Source organism: Chlamydotis macqueenii, chromosome 2, assembly GCF_036417535.1.
Source record: "Chlamydotis macqueenii isolate bChlMac1 chromosome 2, bChlMac1.mat, whole genome shotgun sequence".
NCBI classification, from domain to species: domain Eukaryota; kingdom Metazoa; phylum Chordata; class Aves; order Otidiformes; family Otididae; genus Chlamydotis; species Chlamydotis macqueenii.
The window spans coordinates 141,384,067-141,411,517 of NC_141557.1; the positions used below are offsets into that span (position 1 = coordinate 141,384,067).

The 27,451-nt window shown below is 38.6% G+C and overlaps 1 protein-coding gene across 3 annotated transcripts in view; it reads right to left on the minus strand.

The window, feature by feature from the left end:
- Positions 1 to 27,451, minus strand: part of RNF19A (ring finger protein 19A, RBR E3 ubiquitin protein ligase) — a 58,663-nt gene that overhangs the window by 11,614 nt on the left and 19,598 nt on the right. For 2 of the 3 annotated variants that reach the window (XM_086741092.1, XM_086741090.1), the window contains exons 2-4: positions 8,296 to 9,049; positions 2,696 to 2,904; positions 550 to 694 (exon numbers count right to left, since the gene is read on the minus strand). In XM_086741092.1, the coding sequence (XP_086597218.1) occupies positions 550 to 694; positions 2,696 to 2,904; positions 8,296 to 8,912 (971 nt within the window). In that variant the 5' untranslated portion in view covers positions 8,913 to 9,049. Of the gene's footprint in view, positions 1 to 549; positions 695 to 2,695; positions 2,905 to 8,295; positions 9,050 to 12,243; positions 12,306 to 27,451 lie in introns of all 3 variants that reach the window. The other variant, XM_086741091.1, reaches the window with a different exon arrangement.

A 27,451-nucleotide genomic window follows, 5' to 3' on the forward strand; every position in this document is an offset into this window, starting at 1 on the left:
TAAGAAAACTGTAAAGAAATTGTAAATAAATCAACATAACTATACACTACTGAACTGTTCTCTAGGTTCAAGTTACAGATGTTATAGATACCAAATCACCAGTTATCTTTTCTTAAGAATTTTTTTTTGCCTTTACAGCATATTTGGCAGTGTAAAAAGAAGCATATTGCATATTACCACATGCCAATCTGTGGTTCACAGGTAGCTTATATAATCAGAGTTTTTGTATTGCTTATGGTGAAGACAATACAGCAGTATTAGGACATCAATAAAAACAGTGGGTAAGTTCATCTAAAACACTTCATTTGTCGTACTAAGTACACATTGCATGCATCAAACTTAGAAAAATATTTTAAAATAAAAAAAATATCAAAGCACTAATTTAAATACATAATTTAAAAACTAACTTAATTCTCAGATATGGGTACTTCATCTGTGATTCTCTACTCCAATAGGAAGAAAGCCAGACTTACAGCACTCAGGAATCTACTTCTATATACTTTAGAAAACAAATTACCAACCAAGTAGATTTTTTTTTCTTAAATGTACCTTAAATAATGTAGATCTGAGATCTCTTTCATACATAGCCAACAGAATTCACAGCCACAGACAGCACAAGTCATATGATTGCAGCTTCCATCATTCATTTTTATTATATAAGCAGCACAGCGTGGGCATGGCTTTATGTCATCAGCTGTTTAAAAATGAGTATTAAGATATCAGTTTTTTAGATGAGCAGATTTAATCAAGATATAGACACACATTTGGAAAAACTGACTAAACCGTTATCTGAAAAATGGAAAAAATGTATTATAAGTTTGCTTTCCAAATCTTGATTTGGCAATGACTTGATAGCTATTTGTATTTGTAAACCTTGGACTAAGGAAAACAAGGTATATTAGATCACATTAAAGTAATTGAATAGTTAAAGCATACACTCTGTTCAAGGATTTTCTAAGCATAATGCAATATATATTAAGTCAGACATTAAACATGTATGTTAATAAAAGATGGATAATATGGCCCCTTTAAATACAATCCTCCTTTACAATTCATGCTGTTATTAATCTTTTACTGGAATATTCAGACTCCACTCTGTTATGTCTTCTCTTATCCTAAATCGACCTCCCCTTACACATTAAGTGCATTTCTTTGGTATCACCACAACATCCTCTAGTCCTTTTCACGGCCCTCCTTAACACTTAGTCCCTAAAAAAAAAAAAAAAAAAACCAAAACAAAAAAACCCCAAAAAAAAACTGTAGCAAAAAGAAAATTCTGAAGGCTCTCTTTGTTCCCAAGTCAAATATTGAAAAATGCGGTTAAGGGACTAGCTCTATCATTAACAAACAAGGGGTCACTCAGCAACAGTGAAATACTTGTATGCTGACACAACCACAGTTGTGATCTTCATTCCTTCACATTACTGATCAGCATCTGCACTTTGGGACAAGCTATTTACTCACAGCAGCAGAAGTAACTTGCAGCTCCTAGTGCAGAAGTGCAAGTTTATTGCCTCTAAGCTACTAGGTAGGACAAAGGGAAAACATGGGTTATACTTGGTATAAAGAATACCCAAAGAGGTGCAGAACCATCAGAATCAGTACCTCTACCAACTCCAGTGCAAAAGGACACTGAGCAGCTGAAAGGATGCACTAGCTGTTCCCCGATGGGAACAGACATGCAACCCTATAGGGCAGCAACTAAACTGAGCAAGTCCTTACAGGACAGGTATGGCAGAGCTACTGCTGTTCATGCTGGGAGTGACTGAAAAGGCAACAAAAGGAGCTGGTGTGCTCATTTATCTGAAGTTTATTTTTAAATTTATTTGAAAACTAGAGCAAGACACCGATTTTTAAGATAAGATGGAGCCAACACAAAAAACAAACTAGAGACTCCCAAGTCTAGGGCTGGATTGCAGAATGACAGCTCCAACTACATTCAATGTGCAAGAGAAACTCTTCTCCCCAAATATCTACTACCTTGTTTGGCCAGACAGACACAAAAGCTGCCAAACAGATCAGAGTTTGGCAAAACTCTGAGTCAATTCTTATCAATAGCAAACTGGACTCTTGCTCTGCAAGATCCTACTCTGAATAGTTTATCCTCTTTTAGGAGGGGTTACAAACAAGTTCAACTTTAAGAAGATGGAACAGTTTGCTTTCTGGTAGCCAGGACAGATGAGTATTTTACTGAAAAACAGAAATTAGTACTAACAAACAGACATCAAACATCAGGTCTGGCATCAGACTAACAGTCTCTTTTGAAAGCAGAAAATCAGTGGTTCTGAGTTTTACTTTTAACATCGTTCATTATTATCAGCCCTAGGAAATTTCACCTACAGTGGAGAAAATAAGCGTTCCCAGTGTGTAAGTGATACAATTAATGAAGTCAGCCTGCCAAACACAGAGAATGCCTTGCAGCAAGTTCCTTTGACTTCACATTTTTCAGCTACAAAGGAAGAACTTAAAATGCTTACAAGTCTAAGATTGAATTCAGGTGCTGTCGTCAGAGAGTACTTCAAAATGGTTAACATTTAAAATTTTAATTCAACCTAAAATTGTGTATTTTATGTTCCTGAAAGACAAAGCAGCTAGTTATCTACCATGCTAGTATTCAGTTCTTTCCTTTCTAGAGTTCATTGTGCAAATGTACTAAAAAGATATTTTACAGACACAGTATCCTAATCATAAATACCTGCTGCTCCAGATTCCTGGCTGTAGCTAATAGATGAAGAACGAATTGTTCTCAGGCGCAGACTCTGAGCTCTCTCCTGGCGAGCAGCATCACAGGTCTGGTTTGGATGCCAAATTTGCTTACAGTGGTAGCAGAACTCAGTCCCACAGCCTTCTCGTCCACATGTAAGTTTGGGACAGCTGGCACATCCAAAAGCAATCACAGCATATCTGGTATGACCAAGAGGGGCAAGAGAATTTTGTTAATAAAAATAGTCCTAGCTGTAGACCAAAGCAGACAAGACAGCCGCCAGAGCAGCTGAAGCAGGCATAAAGGCAGCGGACATCAGGAATTGACATTAGGTGGCCAACGCAGGTTCTTTACCACCTCCTTCCACAACTCTGTCGCTACTGCATTAGATTAAGGCTGTACAGAAATACCACATTCAGCATAACACTTTGCCCTACTCCACGTTAATAATTTCATGCAGTAATGAAATAGACTGCATTTAAGGCTGAATGCAGTACTGTACGGTTTAGTCACAAAGCACCCACAGTTTAGAAGAATGGGACAATAAAACCCAAGAGGTATTTAAGCAACTAGAAAAAGTTACAGTTTCAAAAGTGTCCCAGTCACTATGGGCATGTCTAAGCTTGACTCTTTCTATAATCTGGGAGGATCCCTGCCAAGTGATCTGTAGTGTCATCTATTAATGACATTTTAGTATTTTACTGGCTGCCTTTTATAATAAATACCACTATCTACTTTAAATAGATGTGTATTTATTCTTTATATTTTAACGTGTCAAAACAGCAAAGTATTTTATAAATAAGGATTTTTTTCCTCAACACAAATTTTTTTTTTTTGACAATTTTTGAAATACATTTCAAACTGTCTATGTAGAAATTCATAAGAGTTCAGGGCCTCACTGCCACCTGTACTCTGACAATACTATAGAACAAAAAGCTCTGAAAACTTTGGGATTTACACAACTGTGTTTCTTTATCAGTAATGATACTAAAAAAAAATTACTCCCACTCAAAATTTAGCTATTTTCATTTTAGAATAGCTACATCTGAAGCTCTGCAAAGTTAACGCAAGTTCTGTCCCTTTCATTCAGTGTTTTAAAACCAGCATGTTTGAGGTTCCCCTCCTGAGAAGTTCTGCAAACAAATAGGAATTTTCAACCTTTAATTTACAAATGATGCAGTTACAAATAAAACTGAGATATATGCTGGTCTGTTTTCAAATATTTTTTCTTTTCCAAGCAAAAACTTGTTTCAATAATTGCTGGACTCTTCTACATTGTTGCCAAGTTAATCAGCTCTATTTTCTCACTTAGAGCAACCATAAGAGATAATTGCCTTCTATGTACACAAAGAGACTCTAATCCAAATGTTTCTTCAACATACAGGGATACATTCAAGACTCGCTAACATTATACCAAAGAATCTCAAGCGCAGGCCACAGAATGAAGTATCAACTGATACCCTGCCTTCCATTCCTAAAAGAATGGAGGCATCTCTGAAAACACTCCTCATTTCGGATTGAGGTATTTGCATACCTTCAGAAAGTAACTTTTTCAACCAGAGCAAATCTCAGTTCAAACTGTATTAGATTACAGGTCTAATTTCAGCATTTTGCATTTATTTTACAGGTGATGTGAAAGTTCTTGTTAGACTGAGAGAAGGGACAAACAATCAAATTCAAAGTAACAACGAGTAAAGCAAAAACCAGAGGCAAAGAGCAACTAATTGAAGAAAGGATGTAGAGTGAGAAGAGGAATGAAGAATTTGTACTCTTTTGTCCATCTGCTTTTTGCTTTACAAAGACAAGAAAACCTAGGAATTGCTGCTCCCTTCTAATAACATCAGCAATACAATCTCAGAGCAAAATCATTAAATAATTTAGAAGAAAAGAGAGAACACATCTGGAATACTGATTCACTGAGGCTTGTGAAAATGACCCTGGAAAACTGATAAGAAGAAACAGAATATAAAAAGATTAGTCTGGAACAAAGTCCAAAAAGGTTTCCTTATCCGGGCTCCCTCCCCAGGGAAAAGATCATGTACTTGCCAGCATCCCATACCAAGCCACCACAGGTAAATTGTGGCTGGTCCAGACTTTTTACAGTATTTCAGGTAACAACAATGGTCAGGATGCATTTCAGCTTTCAACAAAAGCTGAGGGTCTGAGAGACCGTGGTGCCAGGGGTACGGACCACTTCTGGCATTAGACTGCTTTAGTGCTAGAGGCCCCACAGCTTCCACGCAGCTCATCCAGCTCATACTGCAAAAGAGATTCTCCTCCAAAGTAATCCATAGTTATTTTGTTGGGAAGATCATAAGAAATTCTCCACTGAAACAGCAGAAGTAGCAATAAACTTAATACTGCAATTAACTTTGCTTCAGTATCTGTTTGGTTCCACTTTTGCCATCTCTAGAACCTGTTCTTACCCCAAACACAGTGAAAGATAGCTGAAAGAGATACTTGCTTCTTAACTATTCTGTTGTTTCCTGAGAGCACAGGGGCCCATGATGCAGGAAAAAAAAAAAAAAAAAACCTGCAACAGACTAACTTAACTTCCCTCCTTTTTTTTTTCCTGCCTCATTTTTTGTTTCCCTCAGGGATCAAAGTTTTTATAATTATTTGCTCTTTATGTGGTCCAGATCTTCGTCCAAGTGTTATTCCCAAACTTGGAGAAAAGATTACATAGGATGTTTCATGAATGCTGAGGAGAGCTGAAGCACTGTCATGCACAACCTATTCAGTTCCTTCTTTTACTTATTTGTGCAGTAAGTTTTTCCTACCAAAATGCTCTACTGTGCACCTATTTCTTATTTATTACAGTACTTATTTCTAATTTTAAGGACAACTTTAGGAAATAATGCTATCCTCTGAAGTTATTGCACCTCTCCTACTTTGGGACTAACACATTCCATTCAGCTCCTTCATGAAATATTTGTTCCATGCTAAAATCAGGTCAGCTACCAGCACAGCCCTAATGCATTCTGCCAGTACTACATATCAAGCTGTTCAGACAAAAAAAAAAAAGCCTTCAGTTTTAATTGCATATTGTACAAGTTGATTACAGTTGCCAAAGCAGTTAGAAACTGACTACTATCGTACCACACAACTGTTAAAGCAAACGTCTGCTGATGTGAAGTTTGTGCATACTGTATGTGATAGCTCATCTTCAGGCAGCGTTTGTTAGCACAGGCTGTTCAGTGAAAGTCTGAGTAGTGTTTACTTCCCTAAACCTCACACCTGTACAATTCCTTCCGCCATCCTCTTTCTGTGCTCCAAAACATTAAATCCCCATTCTTACTTTCTATACCGCTCCCACTTCTCCTTCTCCCCTCCACCTGGGTGCTTTCTCCCCTGGCTAACAGCAGGGTGACAGATCACTGCTGCAGCGGCTGCCTGGAAGGTCAAAGTTAAAAAGGTAACTGTAGGATTCTGCAGGTGTTTTTCTTGCTGGAAGCATTATTGATGGCCTCTCTTTTCTTTTCTCCAAAACTTCTCAGATTAACTTATGTTGAACGTTCAACCCTCTCTGCCCAATGTATTTGAAGGTGCTAAAGGTTTCAAAAGCAATCAGGAGAAGGATGGGAAAAAAACCATGATTGATTGCTCAAGCAATCTTTAGGACGACAACCATAAAGAATAATCCTGCTGAGAAGTAACCAACTTCATCTGAATTTAAACTAGTAATGAGAACTCAGTAAGGGGGTACCTACCTGTGCATTAAAACCAGAATGCATCTATCACTGTAAAGCATTTCCCTACCACATGAAATTAGGAAAAGTCATACAGTTAAGGTCTCCCACATAGTACTAGTTTGTTCCCCTCACACAAACACTGGCTGCCTGGCAATATACTGTGTTTTCCACAGGATTCCACCCTCAGAGTAAGGAGCATGCAGTAGGCAGTTCTGGAGCAATTATTTAAATATTTGCTATCTACCAATACACTGCTGTGGTCCCACGCGATTGCATGGAACTGCAACTTTGCTCTGAAGATCCACTTTTTATTTTAAAGATGGTATTATCTACAGCAATCATTACAGTTTCTGATCATTTAAAGATACTTAGATTTAAAAAAAAAAAAAAACAGATAAGAGAAGTGAGGCACAAAAAAAAAAAAAGCAAGGTGAAAAGCGTCCATTAAACAAATCCACCTTAGTCTACTCACTGAAGTGCTAAAAAAGTACCTGAATCACTGAAACATGATTTAACAGAAAGTGATCTAACAGTTCTTACAAACTTCCCCTTACCTTGAGTAACAATCGTTTGTCCAGAACACAAAAACTGAGGGAAATTTGAGCAAAGCATACTTCTGCCTATCACATAATGCCTTCTAGTAGTTCTTTTATTTTGCAGTATTGAAATATCAAGAGCAACCTGTACGATTTTGTCCACACGACTTTGTTACAAGCTCACGCAACCAATCCATCTCTCAAGTAATTTTTCCTTCTCTGCGCAAACTGTACCACAGCAACGCCATCTGCTTTGGACCAGAGGACCTAGAAATTATCGCCTTTCCAGCCCTTTTGATTCCCATTAGCAAATTCTGTTTAATTTAAAGTAGGAAAGCAAAACTGTATTTCAAATATGTTTCTTAACATACCATTAAATTTGAAAGCCTCCTAAACATTAAGCACCTGAACATGAATACTGGAATATTTAATCTACCTAACAGTCAGTCCTATTTTGCTTGTTCTCTACCAACATTTTTCCTTTTCTTCTTTCTACTTATTGCTCATTCATGAGGCTTTGAAACAGAGATGTCATCTTTATGAGTTTTTAATGTGCACTGCACGCATGGATTTCAGTCATGGCTATAACCTTTAGGCATTATGATAACACAATCTCTAGAAAAGCAACTTGCTGAAGAATGGCATTATGAGACATCAACAGGAGAAAAGTATGATGAGCTGCACAGCAGTATTCAGCCTACTCATGTCAGAATTCAGAATGGTTTCAGAACTGTTGAAGTACTAAAGCAATGTTAAAATATTACATTCCTCAGATAATAAGCAGGAACAAGCTGATTATTATCTTACATCAGGATCCTGTCGACAGGCAATAAGTGGTGTCTCAACCAGCCGCAAGATGGAAGATACATGAAGCTGGAGAGGCCTTTTTATTGAGACAGCCTTCAATCATTTTCCACAGTTAAAAAAAAAAAAAAAAAAAAACACAAAAATATCCACTGTGCTTTAACAAATGGATTAAGTCACCAAATTTTCAATTCTCTTTAGCCTGAGCTTTGCACTGTTGCCTTGGCAGTGCAATATCTACTTTTTTTTTGCCTGCTGTAGATACATAGCAATACGTTTCATGACACTGTTGAAATTCCCTCTGTGCAGAAAAACCTCCTACTTGAGAAAGAGTTTTATTTTGGAAGGTGGGTTGTAGTTTGTTTTTGTTGTTGTTGTTTTGGTTTTCATTTGTTTTTGTTGGTTTTTGTTTTTAAAGAGAAATTCTTCCTGCTATCTACTGGTACAACACAGAACAAAATGCTAAATTAAAGCAATTAACTTTTTAAGAAGTATAATGCTATTAACATTATCTATTTATGCTGTCATTTTTTTGCAGACATTGGCATAAAATACATACCCACAATCTGGAGCTGGGCACCATCTACAATCAGGATCCGCAACGAGCCATCGCCTAAGCATAAACTCTTCGTATTTTTCCATCAAGATGTCGTCATTTAATATCAAACGAATATCGTGAGGATTAAATCGTTCTGAGCATTCTGGACAGCTAATATTAACTCTGCTCTCAGAGATTTCTATCCGGAGATACTGACGCAAGCAATCCACACAAGATCTATGGTGACAAGTCATTATCTCCGGGAACCTGTCCTTGGAGTGCCGCAAGAGGCACAAGGGGCATTCCATGAAGTCTCCACTTGGTTTGCTGCTAGAGGTTGTTCCATTATCAGAAGAGGTACATGTGGAGAAAATAGAGTTCTTGTCTGTGCACATTTCTGAATGAATACTTTCAATACTTGCAATTCCATCAACACCTCCATTTAAATCCCTTGACTTGCGTTTCGTGTCTTTTTTTCTCCGAAAAAGAGAGCCCAATGAAATTCTTCTTTTCTTTGGCGCCTTTTTAACTGACGGCAAGCTCACAGAGGAAGCAGAAGATTGGAGGTCCCGATCAGAGCCCATTTGCCGATGTAAACTCATGTCTAGGTCACTTATCAGAAATTGGTTAAATTTCATATACTATCCTAATCATTTTTAAGGATCAAAATAATAGAGTCAGAGGATACAGGCATGTTATTATGTAATCCAGTTTGAAAGTCTTCATGCAGAAAATCCACTGTATCTGCTTCCAGCAAATTCTTCAGAGGAATTCCCTATATCAGGAGAAAAGACGAAAAAAACCCATAGATTAGAATCACATCCATCAATTTTGTTTCTGAAAGATAGCAATCTAATGACCTGTTATTCATATGACTACCATCTTCTCCTCACCATGTGACCCAATACTTCTTCCTGTCAGCTTTTTCTATCCTTTATATCCTTCTCATCTTAACAAGCCTGAAATTGTCCTACGGTCAAGGACTACCGTCATTAAGCAATGTCAAGAATGGCATCTTCACTCCACTGCTCCCTAAAGGGAGTGGTGTATGTTTGTGTGCACATTTGTGTAGAATTTACCATAACCCAAGGTGACAACTAAATAAATGTATAACAAGTTCTTCTACAAAGCACAGTAACAGGCATACAGCGCTGGAAACTTTTCAGTCTTCTCTGTCTCACATTTTCCACACATGTGATAATGTCACATACAAACCCAATACAGTTAATTAAAAGAAGCAAAAGATTTTTGTGTGTTTTGAATCCATTTAGACTGCCAGCAGAAATTAAGTTATGTGGCTAAGTAACTCATGATATTCTCAAAACATGCGGGTTCTCAGAGAGGTACGCAGATGCATATTTATAATGTAAGGCACCTGAATATTTCAGGAAGCAGAGCTGCAGAGTGAGCGACAGCCAACGCTCTCTTGCTCTTCAACTTCCATATTGCAATTCAAGCAAAGACTAGAGGTAAGGTGATGACATTTGAATTCCTCATTATATTGATTTTTATTTAAAAATAAATAAATAAAAGCCTAGAGAACAGATTCCCATCACATATCAAGCTTCAATTATTCCCTGTGTACAAGACAACAGCAAGGATTGCTCTTCTGTCTTGTTGCTTAACTGGCTCTCAAGGGAAAGAAAGCTGTTTTCATATTTTCCTCTGACAGAGGAGACTGCTACAAGAAGTGGCAGATCACCTCCAACCAAAAGCACTAGCTTCCCCCAAACATGCAAATATTCTTACTTCTTGGAATGCTGATTGTACCAGAGGACTTCTTCTAACTCTCAGTGAACCGCAGAGAATGACGAGAATAGAATAGAATGAGAAGGCGTTTCTTACTCAACATCCGTGTTGCGTATCTGGATACAACTACCACTGGCACCATTTCTTTCCTTCGTGTTTCCCAATTTACCTCGAGAAAGGGCTGCACTGGGTTTCTCTGATTTTACCATAGGATCGTAAAATCAGAAACTGAATACTAAAAATAAGTCAAAAGGTAGAAACAACGGACCATCAATGAGGATACAAAAATATAATTTTTAACTTACACACCTTAGTATCAAGAAGATGAAGAGAGGTGAAAAAAACAACACTGACTGAGGTGAATGCCTCTACACACCAGAGCCCAGGCAGTCTGCACGCCAGCTAGAGACTGGCCAAAACACAAACGTGTGCTGTTTGTCAACGGGACGGGATCACTGAGATGACTGGGTCAAGACTAGGAAGTTTCAGAGGAAGACTGACCAGCAGCGGAAACGGGAATCCCTCTCCAAAGAGGAAACAAAGAAACAGCCAACAGGCTGTCCAGCTCACCAGAGCAATGCATGCAGCAAACACACCGCTCCCTCTTCAGACTACCATAGCTGGACATACCAGCAGGAAGCCAAGTCTACACTACTCAATTTATACCACCATCCAGTACAACAGTACCCCATAAAAATACTACCTGCCTCAAGTGTAAGAATTTAGAAGAAAAAAAGCGCACCACAAAAATCACACACATGCACAGGCTAAAAAAAAAAAAAAAAAAAACCACCACAAAAAAAAAAAACAACAAAACCCCCCCACAACTCATTTTGCTAAAGAGAGGTCTTAAGTTTTGGGGCACTAGACTTTTCCATTGGTTGATTTTTTAAGAAAAAAATTTAAAAGCCACTATATTTTATTTTTTCAAATGCTGAATTATTGTTATTTTCTTTTTTTTTTTCCCTAATAAAGAAAAGTCTTACCTCTGTGGAACACTATGCAAATAAAAAAAACAAAAAAAAAAAAAAAAACCAAACAAAACAAACAACTTATTTTATTCCCTGGGTCTAAAATAAAGCATATTTCAAGAACATAACACTCTTCCCTCCCTCCTAAGGGAACATTTCCAGCCTAAAATCTAGTCAAAAGGAATCTTGGATGCTTTACCTGCTTCTGTTCCCAAAACAAATGTAATAGTTTTACAGCTGCTGTTTCTCATTAAATGAACTAAAACATTCCCTTATCTAAAGAAAAAAGGGGAAACTGAAAAAAAAATGGTCAACAATGATGACAGAGGAACATCCTTCTCTCTAGAGACCATGATGTTATATCATAGATACATGCAGTTGGTAGATGGTGACTGAAATATACTACAGATGAACAAACCCTATAGCCTATGGCTGATGATAAATTAAGTTTATATATCTAAAACTCCAAGAATAACCTCAAAAGCATTATTACAACTACATACTTACGACCATTTGTATGTTCACACAGATATTACCAGGACAGTGGAAAGTGCCATCCTCCCCAAGCCAGGAGAGTCTATGAACAACATGAACAGCAATCAAAGCACTCATTTCAGGCAAGAAGGTGTGGTTTTTTGTGTTTTTTTTGTTTGTTTGTTTGTTTTTAAACAACAACAACAAAAAAGTAGGAAGTAAACACAGTAACACAGCCAAGCCTATGACTACAAGCCTTCCCCTCCTCCCTTTCTCTGGAGAGGAGAGAATGAGTATAACAGGATTTTTGCCAGTTCCAACAGATGTACAAAATAAAAAAATGAAAGCTCTGGTGATGAACTAGTTGTACTTTTTTTTTTTCCTTAAATAAACAAAGATTCTCCCATGCTCTAAAGAAAGAGACTACTACATCGTATAGTTCTCTTTGCATAATGGACTCTGATAAGCAGCCTCTCAGAAATAGCAGATTGCTCTTCTAAAGAAAACAGTCAAACGTCGTCAGGATTTTTGACTATAGAAGTTGCCGGTTATTTCAGAAAGTCATAAGTTACGCTCTCTAGATTTAAATGCATAAAGCTAGTTTCAAAAGCCATACTCTTCCTTATATAGTAATTTTGGATTGCCATTTTAGTGACGTTCAAAGATGACTTTGCTGAAGTGAAAAGATTCAGCACATGATTTATTACAGGAAAAAATGAAGACAAATGTTACAACACTAATAATGATCAGAGCTGTAAAACAATAAAAGCCTTACTAGATCAATCTGGAGCCCTGGCCAGTTCTCATGTTGCCCAACCCAGTATCTGTATGTTTTTGCTGACAAAAAGAAGGAAAAAAATATTTGATTCTGTACAGTCAGAGAACACAATGCCTGTATTATTCCAGTAACAATGAGTCCACATGAAGGAGATAACGCTCTGTGAAAAATGAAGCTCTGAAATCAAAAGACTTGAAACGAGCTGAGGCACACAATTACGGTAACAATGATGAACAATCATGATTTCGAGAGGCAACATTCATTGCAAGTTCTGCACCACTCTCGCTGGCCAGTATAAACTCTGCCAACATACAGCACAAACTAATACAGGCAGCAGCAAAGGGATAGAAAAACCACACACGAAGTCTAACTCCTAAAAATCCTAAAAGTCCACCACTGTCCTCAACACTTCCTCAAAAACACTCACTGACTACAGAAAAACCATGTTTCTGGCTTCCTGCCATGCCCAAAGCCCTACCACAAATCCAAATTCCAGCTGTGCTTTGCATTCTGCTCTTGCCTCAGACTGCCACAAACACCAGCACAAACACACCTTGTCATCTGAAGATTTCCGAAGGCACAAAAGACATTTACAGATGTTAACTCAAGTGAAGCTTGGTCCTTAACTGCTATCTGTTCCTTCAAGTCACCCTTCCTAAACTGTTGCTGGGGAAACCTAACTAACATCCAGTTAATTTTCTTCTATAATTCTTTTCAACCATGCTGCTTTACATAAATGTTATTGCTGACCATATAATGGAGGAGGAGGGAAAGGAAACCGGAATAATTTTGCAAAGGGAGAAGTTTTCAACACAGAGACGACTAGGGTGAAAAACATCTTCTAGTATGGCTCTCCATGACATCATCTTTGCTTGTCTCTTACTGATTTCAAAACTTTTAGGAAATGCAGTAGGGCAGCTGAGTATAACCCTCTCGATTTCGCAAGAAAAGAGCGATAAAGCTCTACGTCTATAAGCCAGCTGCTGAGGAAGACTAACTGCCTTGTGCTCCTAACCATCCCAAAACACATCAGAGGTACAAGCTCAACAGGCTGCCTGCTCTTCCGTTACGCATTCAACCCAGTGTACAGGAGCAACAAACAAGGGAGCCTGCCATCAGGACAAGCAGCTTCACACACATTTGCAAAATGAAGGCAGGCTTACACATTTGTGTAAGAAAGGAGAAAAACGACCATGAACAAAGATGTCCCCACTAAAACCCTTAAACACTCCCTCATGTCATTGGTGCTTATATGGTAAATTTTGACTTTTCTTGCTGCAAACACCCTTAATTTTAGATATTCACTCCTTCTGGCAATTTAACCAAGCACTGACTTTGTGTCAGTATACTAAAAGTTGTTTCTTGATTAAAACAGATTATTAACCACTTCCTTCTTTGACACCTGCCATTCCCAGCATCTATACCCTGTAGCTGCTTTCTGAGACACACTGCTCCAGCTTAAAGAAAGCTGTAACAAAAAGAGCATAGAGCTCAAAGGTCATCCACCGACAATGCACCTATGGATCCGAAATAAATTTCTGCCTCCCTCTTCCAGCAAGCACCTCCCATCATGATCCCATAGTATCCCGGAATTTCTAAGCTATGATGCTTTTAATAAAGGTATCTCTAAACACCCAAAAGAGGCATCAAAAACATTTTCCTTTTTGGTTACTCCGTGGTATAAGAATTGTAAAACAGTGGAATAAAATGTAAAACAAAAATATGCAAAAGCTTAAGCTACTAAAGTAAATATCAATGCTCAGGATTTTTAAACCGCAACCAGGTTTCCTGTTTCAATGGGCATTCTTCCTTAAACACCAATTAATTCCACAATAGTTTTAAAATTGGGGAAAAAACCCAACACTTCTGTCTGAGGACTTCTAAAAGAATACACCCCTACTCACTTTACACATGCCTCAGATTCAGCTAAAAATCTGGCATCACTAACAGTTAAAACAGAGTGAGGAACAGTCTCGAAGAGCTTAACAGTTCCGACAGCTATGTGCTTCTGCAGCACTATGTCCCACTATAAAACTCCACCATACTCATGTCAACACACAGAGTCAGAGCATGCTAGGACGGTTATTTGGTTTCATCACAGATGATTTAGTACAAGCAGAACCAACACTTTGCAACTTGGAAGCAAACAAATGGAAATTATGTTGAAACACCAAAGGTTCTGGCAGAACCTTTATATGCACTAAAATTAAAATCCTTTAAGGGTAACATAATGCAGTACAGATGAAATGCTTAATTACAAAAATTAGCAGAATGCACTTATGACTACTCCTTCAATGTATTTACTGTCAAAAACTAAAGTTAAGAATAGTGACATTTTCCACTTAATGTTTAGAAGACTCTAAAGATATTGAAATTTAATTTCTGTAAGGGTTTTTGAAGTCTTCTAACTTTAATTTCTAATAAAATGCCAAATTAAAGAGTTGATATCATTTGGATTAAACAAAAAAAAGTTATTCTATGAAAGAAAGGTAACAAATAAGTATCAGAAGATTTCTCAAGCTTTTAAAACAAACCCATACCTAAGACACTTCTTATCAAACATTTAGAGTGATTTGTTACAGCATGTCAGGTTGCAAAAATGTAAAGTCAAAGTGACTTAATTTATTTAACTCAAACTGAGCTTTGTAAAACTACTTTAAAACATATACTCATGGAAATTTTACTTCATTATGGCTTTTCTCTTTTGAAAAAGAGGGCACCAGTATGGTAGTTTGTTTTATGAAATTCATCCAAGCAAAAAGTAATTCTTACCTTTCAGACACTTTTGCAGGAAGATATCTTTACCTTCCTGTCCTGCTTTGCTCTAAGAGCCAGATACGTGAATGCTTCTCTTAAAGCACAAAGATCATTCATTATGAAAGTCACCAGAGCTGCTTCTACTACTAGTAAATATTTTTCAGAGTGAAAATTACTTGATTATTTAGCTAATTAGGCTCTCATTGCTTTATGTTTACGATGGACTACTGATAGCTGTACAGAGGCCATTATTTCAAAAACAGGACTCGGATCCACAACTGATCAAAGATAAGTTTTTCAAAACCTTTAGAAATCGGCCATGTTTGAGACTTAACATTTAATCTTTAAACAACTGAAGAGCTTCAGTGAAATAATCTCACTTTAATTTATGCAAATTCAAAAGACTTGGAGTGGAGTTGGCTGCAAGTACTGAACCAAGCATCCACTCATTAATTTCACACTGCAGCTTGCAGCAGGCGCAGGGAAGGTGCTGATAAGACCTGGGACATGCCTGTATCAGCCCAGAACTGCTAAGCAGAACAGAGTAGCCCTTGTCCCTAAACTGAAAAGAAGTCAAATCCTCCAGGATGAACCAGCTTGACACACTTAGGCCATCAGACCAGTGCTGAATGAGAAACAAGGGATCTTCCAGGGGCAAAAGGACTTGCTTTAACATATGGGAGTTTCTGTAACGCAGAATCAGTTTACTTTAGGAAGGCCTTCTAACAATCGGGATCAGTTTAGAAACACTATGTAATGCCTTGTTAAAATTAAACAGAAGACTATTACTAGATACCAAAAGCAGATAAAGGTTAGAGTAATTCCCTCATCACATGCAGCCTTTCTTCTCAGCTGTTCATCTGCAGTTCAACTGGGATGTTGACCAAAGAACCAAGACTGCTATTTCTTTGTAAAGCATCTTTCAGCAAACATTAAATCTTACCATTTCTCTAATCAATTTTATGTCCAGATTACTCCATATTCTAAATAATGTTATTAAAAAATATATATTCACAGATACTATTATACAAGAATTAAGACTAAAAGGAGTTGTGAGGCAGAGATATCTTAATCTCTTAAAAATCTACATACTGCACTGTTACCATGTCACAGTTTATTCTTACTGCACTTTGTTTTTCCTTTAAGTGCTGCGTCAATTATCTGGAAATGCTATTTTCACTTACAGAACAAAGCAATATTGTTTGTAAAACAATGAAGCAAACAAACAGACTATGAACCCTCTTGAGCTCAAAGCCTGAGACAGTCAGACTGACCAGGCATCAAAATCAAAAGACTGACAGTATTTAAAATACACAGAAGCCTGCAGAGTACACACTGCAGAATTGCCAAAGTTAACTGGTATACAATGTTCTATTTTAAAAGTCACAATGGCATGTAGCACATGACAAACCAATCCTGACAGCTAGAAAATTCTTCAACAGTTTATTTAAAAAAAAAATTAAAATATGCTTCTTCCTTAGAAATTTATGTGCAATACATCCTGTATCATGTGTCCATGACAGCTGCTATTAGGAAAGGAAGTCTTGCAAGCTGCTCAGCTCATTCTGAAAGTCTCTGAACGATTGCCAGCTCCAGCAAAACTGTTCCTCTGCAGATAACGCTTTTAAAGAAGAGAGTGCATTTAAAGCATCTCCCCTCAGTCTGGCTCGGGTTTGGCTTTTTTTGGTTGCCATCCTTTCAAATCCCAGAGGAACACACTACAATCAAACAAAACTGCTTAGAAGAGAAACATCTTTTCCTTTACAATTCAAATGTTTTAAGATTTCATCACCACTTTTGTAAGCGAAGTCAGCCATGATAAGATGGCAACCCACTGACACTCTTAAGGGCCCACATTGTACTTCTGCTAACAAACGGCAAACAGGCAAGAATTCCTTAAATTCTGAAAATGTTAATTTTCCAAATCATCAGCATTAAATCTGCGTATATTGAGTGCAACGGCTGAACAAAGCTAAGAACTCAGTGGAGAGAGGCTTTCTATTTGTGAATCTCTAGGCATACATCTGTTGCAAATCAGACTAACGAGATCAAGTTTTCCCCTATCTAACTGAGCAGAGCAGTCTTAGTTCAACCATGCACTCACTTGCTGTGTAAAAAGCTTATCCTATGCACTGTGATGCATTAGTGTAAGCAGATACACACCAAACTCAGCCAACAGAAACCAGAGTCCTGGAAACCCAGAGGAAGAGGAAGGAAAAAAAAAGGAAGGAAAACAAAACATCACCAGAACTTTTAACTATTTTAATCCTTTAATCAATAAAATCCTCATACTAGCACCATTTTTTTTCTTGCAGAAGTGATGGAAATGTATTCTTTTTGTGCAACGATGGGCATGTTGCATTGCTCAGGGGTCGGTACTGGGACTGGCCCTGTACCCGTATAGTACACCCTCAGCAAGTTCGCCAATGACACCAAGCTGTGTGATGCAGTCGACATGCTAGAGGGCAGGGATGCCATCCAGAGGGACCTTGACAGGCTGGAGAGGTGGGCCCATGCAAACCTCATGAAGTTCAACCAGGCCAAGTGCAAGGTCCTGCGCGTGGGTTGGGGCAATCCCAGGCACAAATACAGGCTGGGCGGAGAATGGATTGAGAGCAGCTCTGAGGAGAAGGACTTGCAGGTACCCAGAAGGCCAACCACATACTGGGCTGCATCAAAAGAAGCGTGGCCAGCAGGTCAATGGAGGTGATTCTGCCCCTCTGCTCTGCTGAGACTCCACCTGCAGTACTGCATGCAGCTCTGAAGCCCCCAACATAAGAAAGATGTGGACCTGTTGGAGCGAATCCAGAGGAGGGCCACGAAGATGGTAAGAGGGCTGGAGCACCGCTCTTATGAAGACAGGCTGAGAGAGTTGGGGCTGTTCAGCATGGAGAAGAGGAGGCTCTGGGGAGACCTTATAGCAGCCTCCCAGTACCTAAAGGGAGTTTACAGGAAAGATGGGGAGAAACTCTTTAGCAGGGCCTGTTGTGATAGGACAAAGGGTGATGGTTTTAAAACAGAGGGAAGTAGATTCACACTAGATATTAGGAAAAAATTGTTTATACTGAGGGGGGTGGAACACTGGGACAGGTTTCCCAGAGAGGTGGTGGATGCCCCATCCCTGGAAACATTCAAGGCCAGGTTGGACGGGGCTCTGAGCAACCTGATCTGGTTGGAGATGTCCCTGCTCCTTGCAGGGGGGTTGGACTAGACGACCTTTAAAGGTCGCTTTCAATCCAAACTATCCAAACTATTCTATGATTCTATGTATTTTCACATCTTTATACATATATATATATATACACACACACACACATTGAAGTAATAATGTTCTAAATCATCTGTCTAGCTATTGGTCTGGAAAGCGGAAGCAATACTGAAGAACTTAAAAACTGCACAAGCTGCCTATACACCAAAAAAGTTTTAATTTAACTGTATTAATACTTTCAATTAAGCACTCTTTCTGACCATCAGCTGAAAAGAAAATTAGCCTGTAAGAATGAACCATTCAAAAGATTGACAAATGACTCTTTGACCTGCCTGAGATAAATAAATCCAAAATTCTTCCCATCCCTAAAGTAAAAATATACTGTAAATTCTGCTTTTAAAATTCTAATAATCTCTAAGAGCAGTCAATAAAAAAGAAACAAGGAACTTAATTCTGAATTCTGTCTTCTAAGAACGCTTATACAGTATGAGCAGATCCAGATACTTCATCAAAGCAGTCTTAACAAAAGCATAAATGAAACAAAGTAAATTATCTGGCAACAGCAAAATAATCCCAAAGCAGAGTTTTTAGCTCTATATTTACTTCTGTTGAAAGTAACTACTCCCTGCTTTTGGTTTTGCTCTTTAAAACTACTGATGAACAATATCTCGGAATTTACTGCAGCTGCTTTTTATTCTGAACTGTACACTGCAACATAACCAGAGTAAATATATACACCAGTGAAATAATATCAGAAAGCTTTGTTTCCTGCAGTGTCACCAATCCTGCAAGTGGAAAACATCGCAACACTCCTGAATGCCGAGATCATTCCTGCATAAAAACTGCTCCAAAATGAGAATAACCAAGACTTACAGATTTCCAGAACGCAGATGTAATTTCAGGTCTGTAATTTTGCCCAGTCAAACAGTAATGGCTACACACCGAATTCTGACAAGCTTTTGTTTTCAAGCAGGCTTTAAAGTTTGCCCTACCATAAAAATAAACCAAATAAAATGTACCAAGATACAAGGTGGGACAAACATTGCAGTAGAGAGATCTAAAATCAAGAGCAGGAGTTCCAGAGAGAGCACACAGACAGAATTTGAACAGCATACCAGAGAGACAGCAGCTTGGGGGGATATAGAAGAGGTTACCACATCTCAGTTCCTGGCTCCTATTCATTTTTAAATTCAGCAAGAGCCAGAGGTTTCTGTCTTGCATTGAGCAAAGATATTATTGACCAGCTGACGGGCAGCATCTTCCAGCTGTTTTTTTCTCTGATGCAACTACTATTTTCAAGGCAGAGGAGAAAAAGAAAGACAAACAAACAAAAATCAACCACAAAAAGCCACCGCACTCTTGAAACAGTTCTATCTCAAATAAGAAGTGCTGGAAACTATTAATGGATTATTTTTTAATTCTCTGGTGCTATTTTCCCAGTTTTATTAAAAAAAAAAAAAAAACCAGATATACAAATATACTTTGGATAAAACTTACAAAGTAAACTAACTAAAGTAACTAAAAGGGAGCAAGTCAGAGTTTTGAATTCTTCCAGTGAGATCAAGTTAGGCTGTGTTACTTTACCATGGGATGGCATAAGAACCTCATCACAGTTTCTGAAAGGCACTGTGACAACTCACAGCAATTTACTATGCCCCTGTAAACCGACAGTTACCTTCCCCCTTCAGAACTGAGTAGCTACTGTGCATTGGTCCCATTTGATATAAGTCACTTTACAGAGAAACTACAAATTTTGGTAAATACAATTCAACATAAAACTTCCAGAAGAACATGGGTGACTGAGTGAATAATCCATGCCAGACTGTTCTAGCACCAGCAAGTCCAGGATACAGACAGGAACTATGACAGAGTTACGGCTAACACTGTAACTGCTGAAACTGCCCTCAGGGCAGGTACAAAGTTACACCAGCATAACTAACTGTTCCTGTTCACTCATGAAGCAAGATCAGTGCAAAATCTAGTATAATATGCCCAATTCTACTGCTGCTTAGCCTATGAATTTAGTCTGTCAATATGTTAACTGAAAAATCCTGCATGGATGTATTTCAAATCACCAAGTTCGTTTCTTGTTTAATGACAGCTCTAGTTAAATAAAGACCAAGATCAAAACAAGAATTAACAACTGAGAGGGGAAGGAAGAAAGAAAAAAAAAAAAAAAAAAAAAAAAAAAAAAAAAAGAAGAGAAAAAGACAGGGAAAGGTCTAGCCAGGGAAACAAAAATACTCCATCCTGCCAGGAACACTGCCTCTAGCTTCCAGACAGGAAACACTGCCTCCAGAAAAACCACTGGCGTCAGGAAATGGCAGAAGTATCACGAAACTTATCTCACAGCGAAAACTAACATTGAATGGAAGAACAACACTAGAAAAGGAAGGTAAAGACAAACCAACTAGCCACCAAACACACAGATCTGTGCTTACCAATACACGAGGTGAAAAGTTCAATCTTACTAACGCTTCTCTGAGGGAAAGAATTAGTGGAAGAGATTCTTCCAGTCCCCCTGAAAATAAATAAATAAACAAAAGACCAGGCTGAAAAGATAGAATCCATTCAGCACAGGCAGGACAAGAGAAGAGGAGTGATCTAGCAGCCTTTACAAACTCCACTAGCATTACAAATAGTGTAAACACTAGTTAAAAAGCACAAAGCAAGAAAAAGTCGAAGGCTGTCATTAAAAGTACATCCAATGCTGTACCTATGCCGGAAGTACAACATACGCCAAGAGGAGGAGTTATTCTGCCAGCACAGTTATTCCACCTACAACAACATCACATACTATGCCAAAAAATATGCTATGTCAGCATACAGCAGGATTTAGCCAGGTTGATGCGAGTTTTTCCAAACATTTTTCACTGACAGCAATGTAATGTAACTGTAACAGACGGGGGACTAAGCACAGCTTTTCTGTATGCAAAAAACTGCTATATCAAATGGCTAGAAAAACTAGTGCAAAAATACCCACTTGTGGTTTTAAAGACTTACTCTTGTGAAACTTAGTCCTCATTGCCTCTTTAATGGCATCCAAGAAAGCAGCAACACAGGGGAGTTTGTGAATCCCCGGCAAGCCACCACGCATTAGCCAGAAGCCTTACAGTCCTGCGTGTCAGGCGACACTGCGGGTCACACGGTGCTGATGAAACCTTGGCAGCGCTGCGACATTCTGGACCGTCAGAATGCTTCACACCAAACTTTAAAAAAAAAAAAAAAAAAAAAAAAAAAAACAACAAAAAAACACACCACAAAACCTCAAAGATTCTCTGTTGTGCTTAATACATTTAAGAGCAGAATATAAAGTCAGAAAAAAATGCACGGGACCTACAGTGATTTCCCTCTGCCAGCTGAGGAGGGCTGCAGCAGTGTTTGGCGGCACGCTCGGTGAGCAACTGCCGGAAAGGAGAAAAATAAGCGTGGGTCAAGATGTATTTGCACTATTCCACTTACTCCATGACTTTCAGATTAGCAAGTTACATCTCCATTACCAGGCCCCACAACACAGGCAGTATTTCTGAAATACAACTCCCATGCCTTCATGCTTTTGAGGAGGGGTTACAAAGCTTTTCCCTCCAACACTTCCCCCTCCTCCCCCCATTTACACACGGGGGCTCACATATTCTAACACTCTTAAATACACTTCGTTGGATGTTACTTCCTGCACACAGCATCATCTTAAACTGCTTTTTCTACACTATTACAGAACATCATTAGTTAGGCCCTTTTGTCCAACAGACTGTGACACATCATCCATTTCAAACAATTACAGGCACAAAAGAAAAAAGTGAAGCAAGCATAATGCGATTCCTAGAAAAGCTACTGTGCTTATTTTCTCCACTATTTAGAACAGCTAAACACTTTCTAATTATAGTCTCTAAAAAACCTGTGTCATTTCAGGTTCTGAGGTAAAACCATACTTTGTGGTTTTTAAATAGCAACACTGGTATATGCCTTCAACTATACCCTTTTAAGTAAAACTTTTTAAAAAAAAAAATGAACAAAAACAAACCACCACCGTAAGTCAGATTTAAAAGCTTCTTCCACCACAGAAACACCACATTTGGTAAACCGGATTAGTATAGAGGATGCTGCCTCAGGCCAAGAGTACTTGTTAGCCTACACCTAAGATACAGTCCTCAAATGTTGGGATGAATTTCTCCATTAAAAAACAGAGTAAATAATTTGTAAATGCTACAAAACCTTCTTGTTTACTTTTAAAATCAGCTGCAATACTCCAGCTTGACTTTGAATCCTGTCACAGTGACACCCACAGTTTTGCTCTGATGGCCTTAGCTATAGCTCTCCTGAGCTGCCTGTGTCCAGATAAATCTTAGAGGAAACCAATACCTTAAACTGAATCTAACACACAAGCTTTCATATTATTTCCAAGTCAAAGATATTTAATCAGCAATAACAAAAGTCAATCCTCTGTTCATCCTAAAAATAACACTTTCTCTGACATCATAAATTCGCACAGTGTCTTTAAGTCCCTGCTTTCCTTCTACTTGCAGGTTAACCATCATGAATTTCAAACTCCAGTAGATTATTACCGATTTCTTTTCTTTTTGCTTAACTAAACTTAGTGTTAACACTGGCAAAAAATCCTTGAGCAATACACATAGTTTGCTTCCAAAAAAATATCTTCACTTGGAACACCAGCAAAGAACTATTACTGTAATCCCTGTTTAAAGAGCTAAAGAAATATCCTGCAAATCAAGAGTGTCAGGCACAAATATTTACAAAACAATCCCAAATGTCTGCAGAAAACAAAAGGGACAATACATAAGTTGTCAGGTACATTTTCTACACACAAAAGATACACATTGAGTAGCAGGCTACAAACACCATTCACAATTATTTCCCCTGCCTGAACTCCGCTTCCATTCCAACATGCCATTATCCACACTGACCGGAGCGACTGAATGTGCGCAATGAAAAACCTCACCCTAACTTTGCTGTCGTCAAAGTTTTCTTGCCAACAGATGCTTTGGAAGTAGTTACATAGCACAAGGGAGACTTAATGTAACTCAGAGGTTGGATTCCTGACTCGGAAAACAAACGCAGAAGAGCAGTTAACAGGAGTAGGACAAACTCAGTTTTTCAGTTTGAGACTATGGCTGTACTGAGCAGAGTCTCTCCACGTGACTGGCTCATTTTCCAGGCTTCAGGTAAATTCTCTGTATCAACCAGAGCAGGAAGAGAACAAAGCAGCAGCGATAAGAGCCAAAGAGGTCAGCTGAAGCAACCACCTAAGCAGCGAGCAGGCAAGGCAGAGCGCAGGCTGCTGCCCTGTCCGTGTCCTCCCAGTCGGTCACAGCGGCTCGGCAGGAAAGTGGCACAAGCCCTCAGCACACCTTGTCCCTTCGGGCCGCGCAGCCTGACCCAGACAGAATAAGGGCAGACAGCACTGCATTTGTCTTCTTTTCCATCTTCAAAAATGAAACAAATGCCCCAAGTAAGAAACAGTCATTTGAATTATTCTAAAAGCAGAAACTGGAGCCAAAGCTAACAGTTTGTATACTCAGCAGATCATTTAAGACTAAGGGATTCCCGAAACTGCCTGCAGACACTGTGTCCACGATGGTGGCAGAATGCCTCACACTGGCTATCTGGGGGAACAAACAATAATAATAAAAAGATCGCAAAAATTAACTCTAAAGCCTCCTCTACTCACTCAGCTTTTAGAGCTACCAGTGGTCACCTCTGCTCCAATCCAACACCAATAACATTCTGAATTTTTACCCAGAAAGTTAACATTCACTCTCAAGCAAGTCATACAGACACAAAGGCACGTTCACAAGTGTGACAGCACACGTCAGATCCTCAGACTTCAGCCTGTACACAAAAGGACATTCGCAGTGACCCCACTGCACAAGGACCTTGCAAAGTTGTCTTCAGACCTTACTCTCAGATACCTCCATACATATATAATAAAAGGCTCCTCACTTCTATCAGAGCTTCTGCCTGACATACAGCAAGCGCCACATGAAACGTAAGAACCCCCATGGAGGACAGTGGTAGCTGAAACGTTTAAGACGTGGATTTCACAAATCTGCACACGAACATTTAAGGATAACGACACATACGCTACCACAGCCACTGACTACATTCTTGAACAAAAATCGGCTCCTGGGAGAAAAATGAGTAGCTGACAAAGAAACCAGACAAGCCAGAGATGACACTGACGTTTGAACGAAAATCAAACTCCAAGAGTTTCAAGTTTCATATTCAAAGGGCCATGTCTGCCTCTAGATAACCCAGTGACACTATTAAACATTACTTGGAGTCAGCTGTAGTTTACGAAAAGATTCCGTTCCAACTCAGTGGACTGTGATCTGGACAAACCTGTATTTGTGTTCGTCATCTCCCAGTAAGACTATATCAACACAAAATACCTGGACATGATGCCAGCTGCTCTTTGAAAAGTTCAGCTACCACAGCTTCCTTCCCTGCAGCTGTAAGGATTACCACGCAGGTATAAGTCCCTCCAGTATTACCCAGACCTTTCCTCTGGCTATTGAAACAAATTCAAAAAATGCAGTGTGTTTTCTCAGGGGGTAGGGGGGAGGAAACAGCCAGGGTAAACAAACTCTGAAACTATTTAAGGTTTCAAGAATGGAGTATTATCACCAGCTCCATTCTTCAGGCAGCACAGAGCTGCCTACAGAGAAGGTGAAACACAGCTGGGGAAGAAAATGAATCTCTTGCACAAGTCTGCTTTATAACACAGGGCGAACCTTCCACAGAATGAATAAATATCCTTGATGACTGTTTCATGTTCGATTTGAAATGTACTTCTGTAACCTTGTTACGCTGCAATATGCGTGTGGTTTCCTTGCTACAGCAAGTATGAGACAAAAAATGAATCATACGTTGTGCCAGTGCCAAAACAGGCCCAATGACTGTTATTAAGGAATAAAAGTCCCCTGCAAAAACCTCAGTTTCCACATCTGTTTCCATTGTAGGAGTAACATTTTCAGTGATTTTGAAATTTAACAACTTTACCTGAAAAATAAGGCATATAAAATGCCAAAGAAGTTCTAGTAGTCTAGAAGTGAGACATTTTAATCAGATCATTTTAACATAGGCAAGTTGTTAAAATAGGAATTTTTATGATTTAATAGTTATTTAGAAGCTTCAAGTCTGTGATACAAAACAGTAGATACTTCCACAAATTTTATTTACTTTACAAAAAGTTGCAAATCTTTTACATTTGTGGTATATTTATAAAGTCTGTTTTCAGTAAGGAGAGTTTACAGACTATTCTCTAACCAATTACTCAACATTGCATTAAAAAAAACAAAAACAACAAACTAACCGAAAGGTTATTCAGAAAATAATTCTTAAGTTCTTTTAGCTGTTCTTGCCTTCCTTTTTTTCCCCTCAAGTCTTTTTCCTGGTCACATCTTTTAAGATCACCATTATCAATAAAGGTATTCATGACAATTCCCTTTCTGTCCTTATTTTTAACCTTTTTGATTTGCAATCCCACTGTTCAGCACTCATCCTCAAATCATTCTACTGACTGAAAGCTATCAAATACTGGATCAGAGAAACGTAAATGATTCCTCACTCTTTTAAAGTTGCATGCAACTACAGAAATACTCTACTGCAAACTTTTGGCCAGTATTATTAAAGAATCCTCCTTAGGAGAGCAAAACTGTTGTCACTCAGGAAATGAAAATTGTCGCCTTGCAGCTATCACAGTTGTGTAACTCAGAGCTGTGCAACAGGATTTAAGGAAGCAGAAAAGCCAAGGCACATTCAAAAGGATTCTAACATCAAAACAGCAAGAGAATATGAATAATAAATGCAAATAAACTAGAACAACAATCTGCCAAGTCAACTCTTACGTCCCAACACTATGTCTGAAAAGGAATTGTTCTGGCTCGCATCGCAAGACTTTCATTATTTACTTACTCTAGCAAGCCTTAACTCAAATTGAAATGTATGCTGAGTGCAGCATTTTTAAATAACTGCTGGTCAGGCTGACATTGTTCCACACTGGGAAGATAACAGCTACATTCAAAAAGATACAGCTTTGTTTAAATTTAAACTTTGATATAACTGGAGTAGTTTATCTCTGCCCACACTTCCCCATTAGAGAGGCTACAGCAGGTTCAGCTGTTCAATGAAACAGCAAAGAGTTTGTATCAGAAACAACTAGGAAGTTACTAAAACTTAACAGCTTTCCTTGTCTGGTTACAACCCCTCTCCTTTCTGTTTAATATCCTCAAACATTCAGTCACATAGTCACCTCTGGAACAGGGGATCCTAGAGAGGGTTGCACTGCTGAGACAGAAGCAGGGAGAGGAAGAGGAGAAAAACAGAATAAATCTGAAATGGGTGGAGTGAAAGATAAGCTACCAGAGAAGTCACAAGTCTCTACAGCTGGCACACTGCTGCAATATTGTATGTTCACTCATTTCACCTCACCAATAACAATGTCACATACAAATTACTGAGAGAAGGGAAAGGCGGGGGGATGATGTGACACATGGTTCTCAGGACAAAAAAGAACTTTTAAAGAAGTTGCCCTTTTTTATTAGGTACTCTCTTAGCCTGGTGTAAAATAATTGTGTGACATCATCTACTCCCTCCTTAAGTTTGGCTTGATAACAAAGAAGGAAATTAATATACAAGTTTGGATCACGTCTGTATTTCAACATTCGTCACAACTAGGGTTCCTACTTTAACTTTCTATCTTGGTAACAACACCTTTTCTAATCCTTTCACATTTGTCTAGAGTATCAATATACATCAAGAAAACTGAGCTACTAAGTTTTTTCTAGCAACCAGGACAATAAATTTTTTGTATTAAGATGTTTTTCATGTACAACCAAGTATTTCTCATAGCGTACCTAACTATACTACCTAAAGGTCCAATACAGCCATGCCATACCTGGCAGGAATTGTGTAGCAAGGCTATTGTAATCACATCACAAGCACTAACGTGGTTACAGGAGACACAGTCTTATCCTTCTTCTGCCCCCTAGAAAGTCCTTGCCCCAATAAATATATTATCTGCTTCTGACATACATTATCAAATGCTCTACAGATAACAGACGCACACAAACCTACACTAAGAACTGTTTGGAAATTTAACACTGCACACTTGAGTGCTTAAAAATTAAGGATACCAGAATGCAAGCTGTCCATAAAAACTAAATTCAGCAGCCTCATCCATCCACTTAATTGTGTAGATGATGCAACAGAAGGCAACACAAA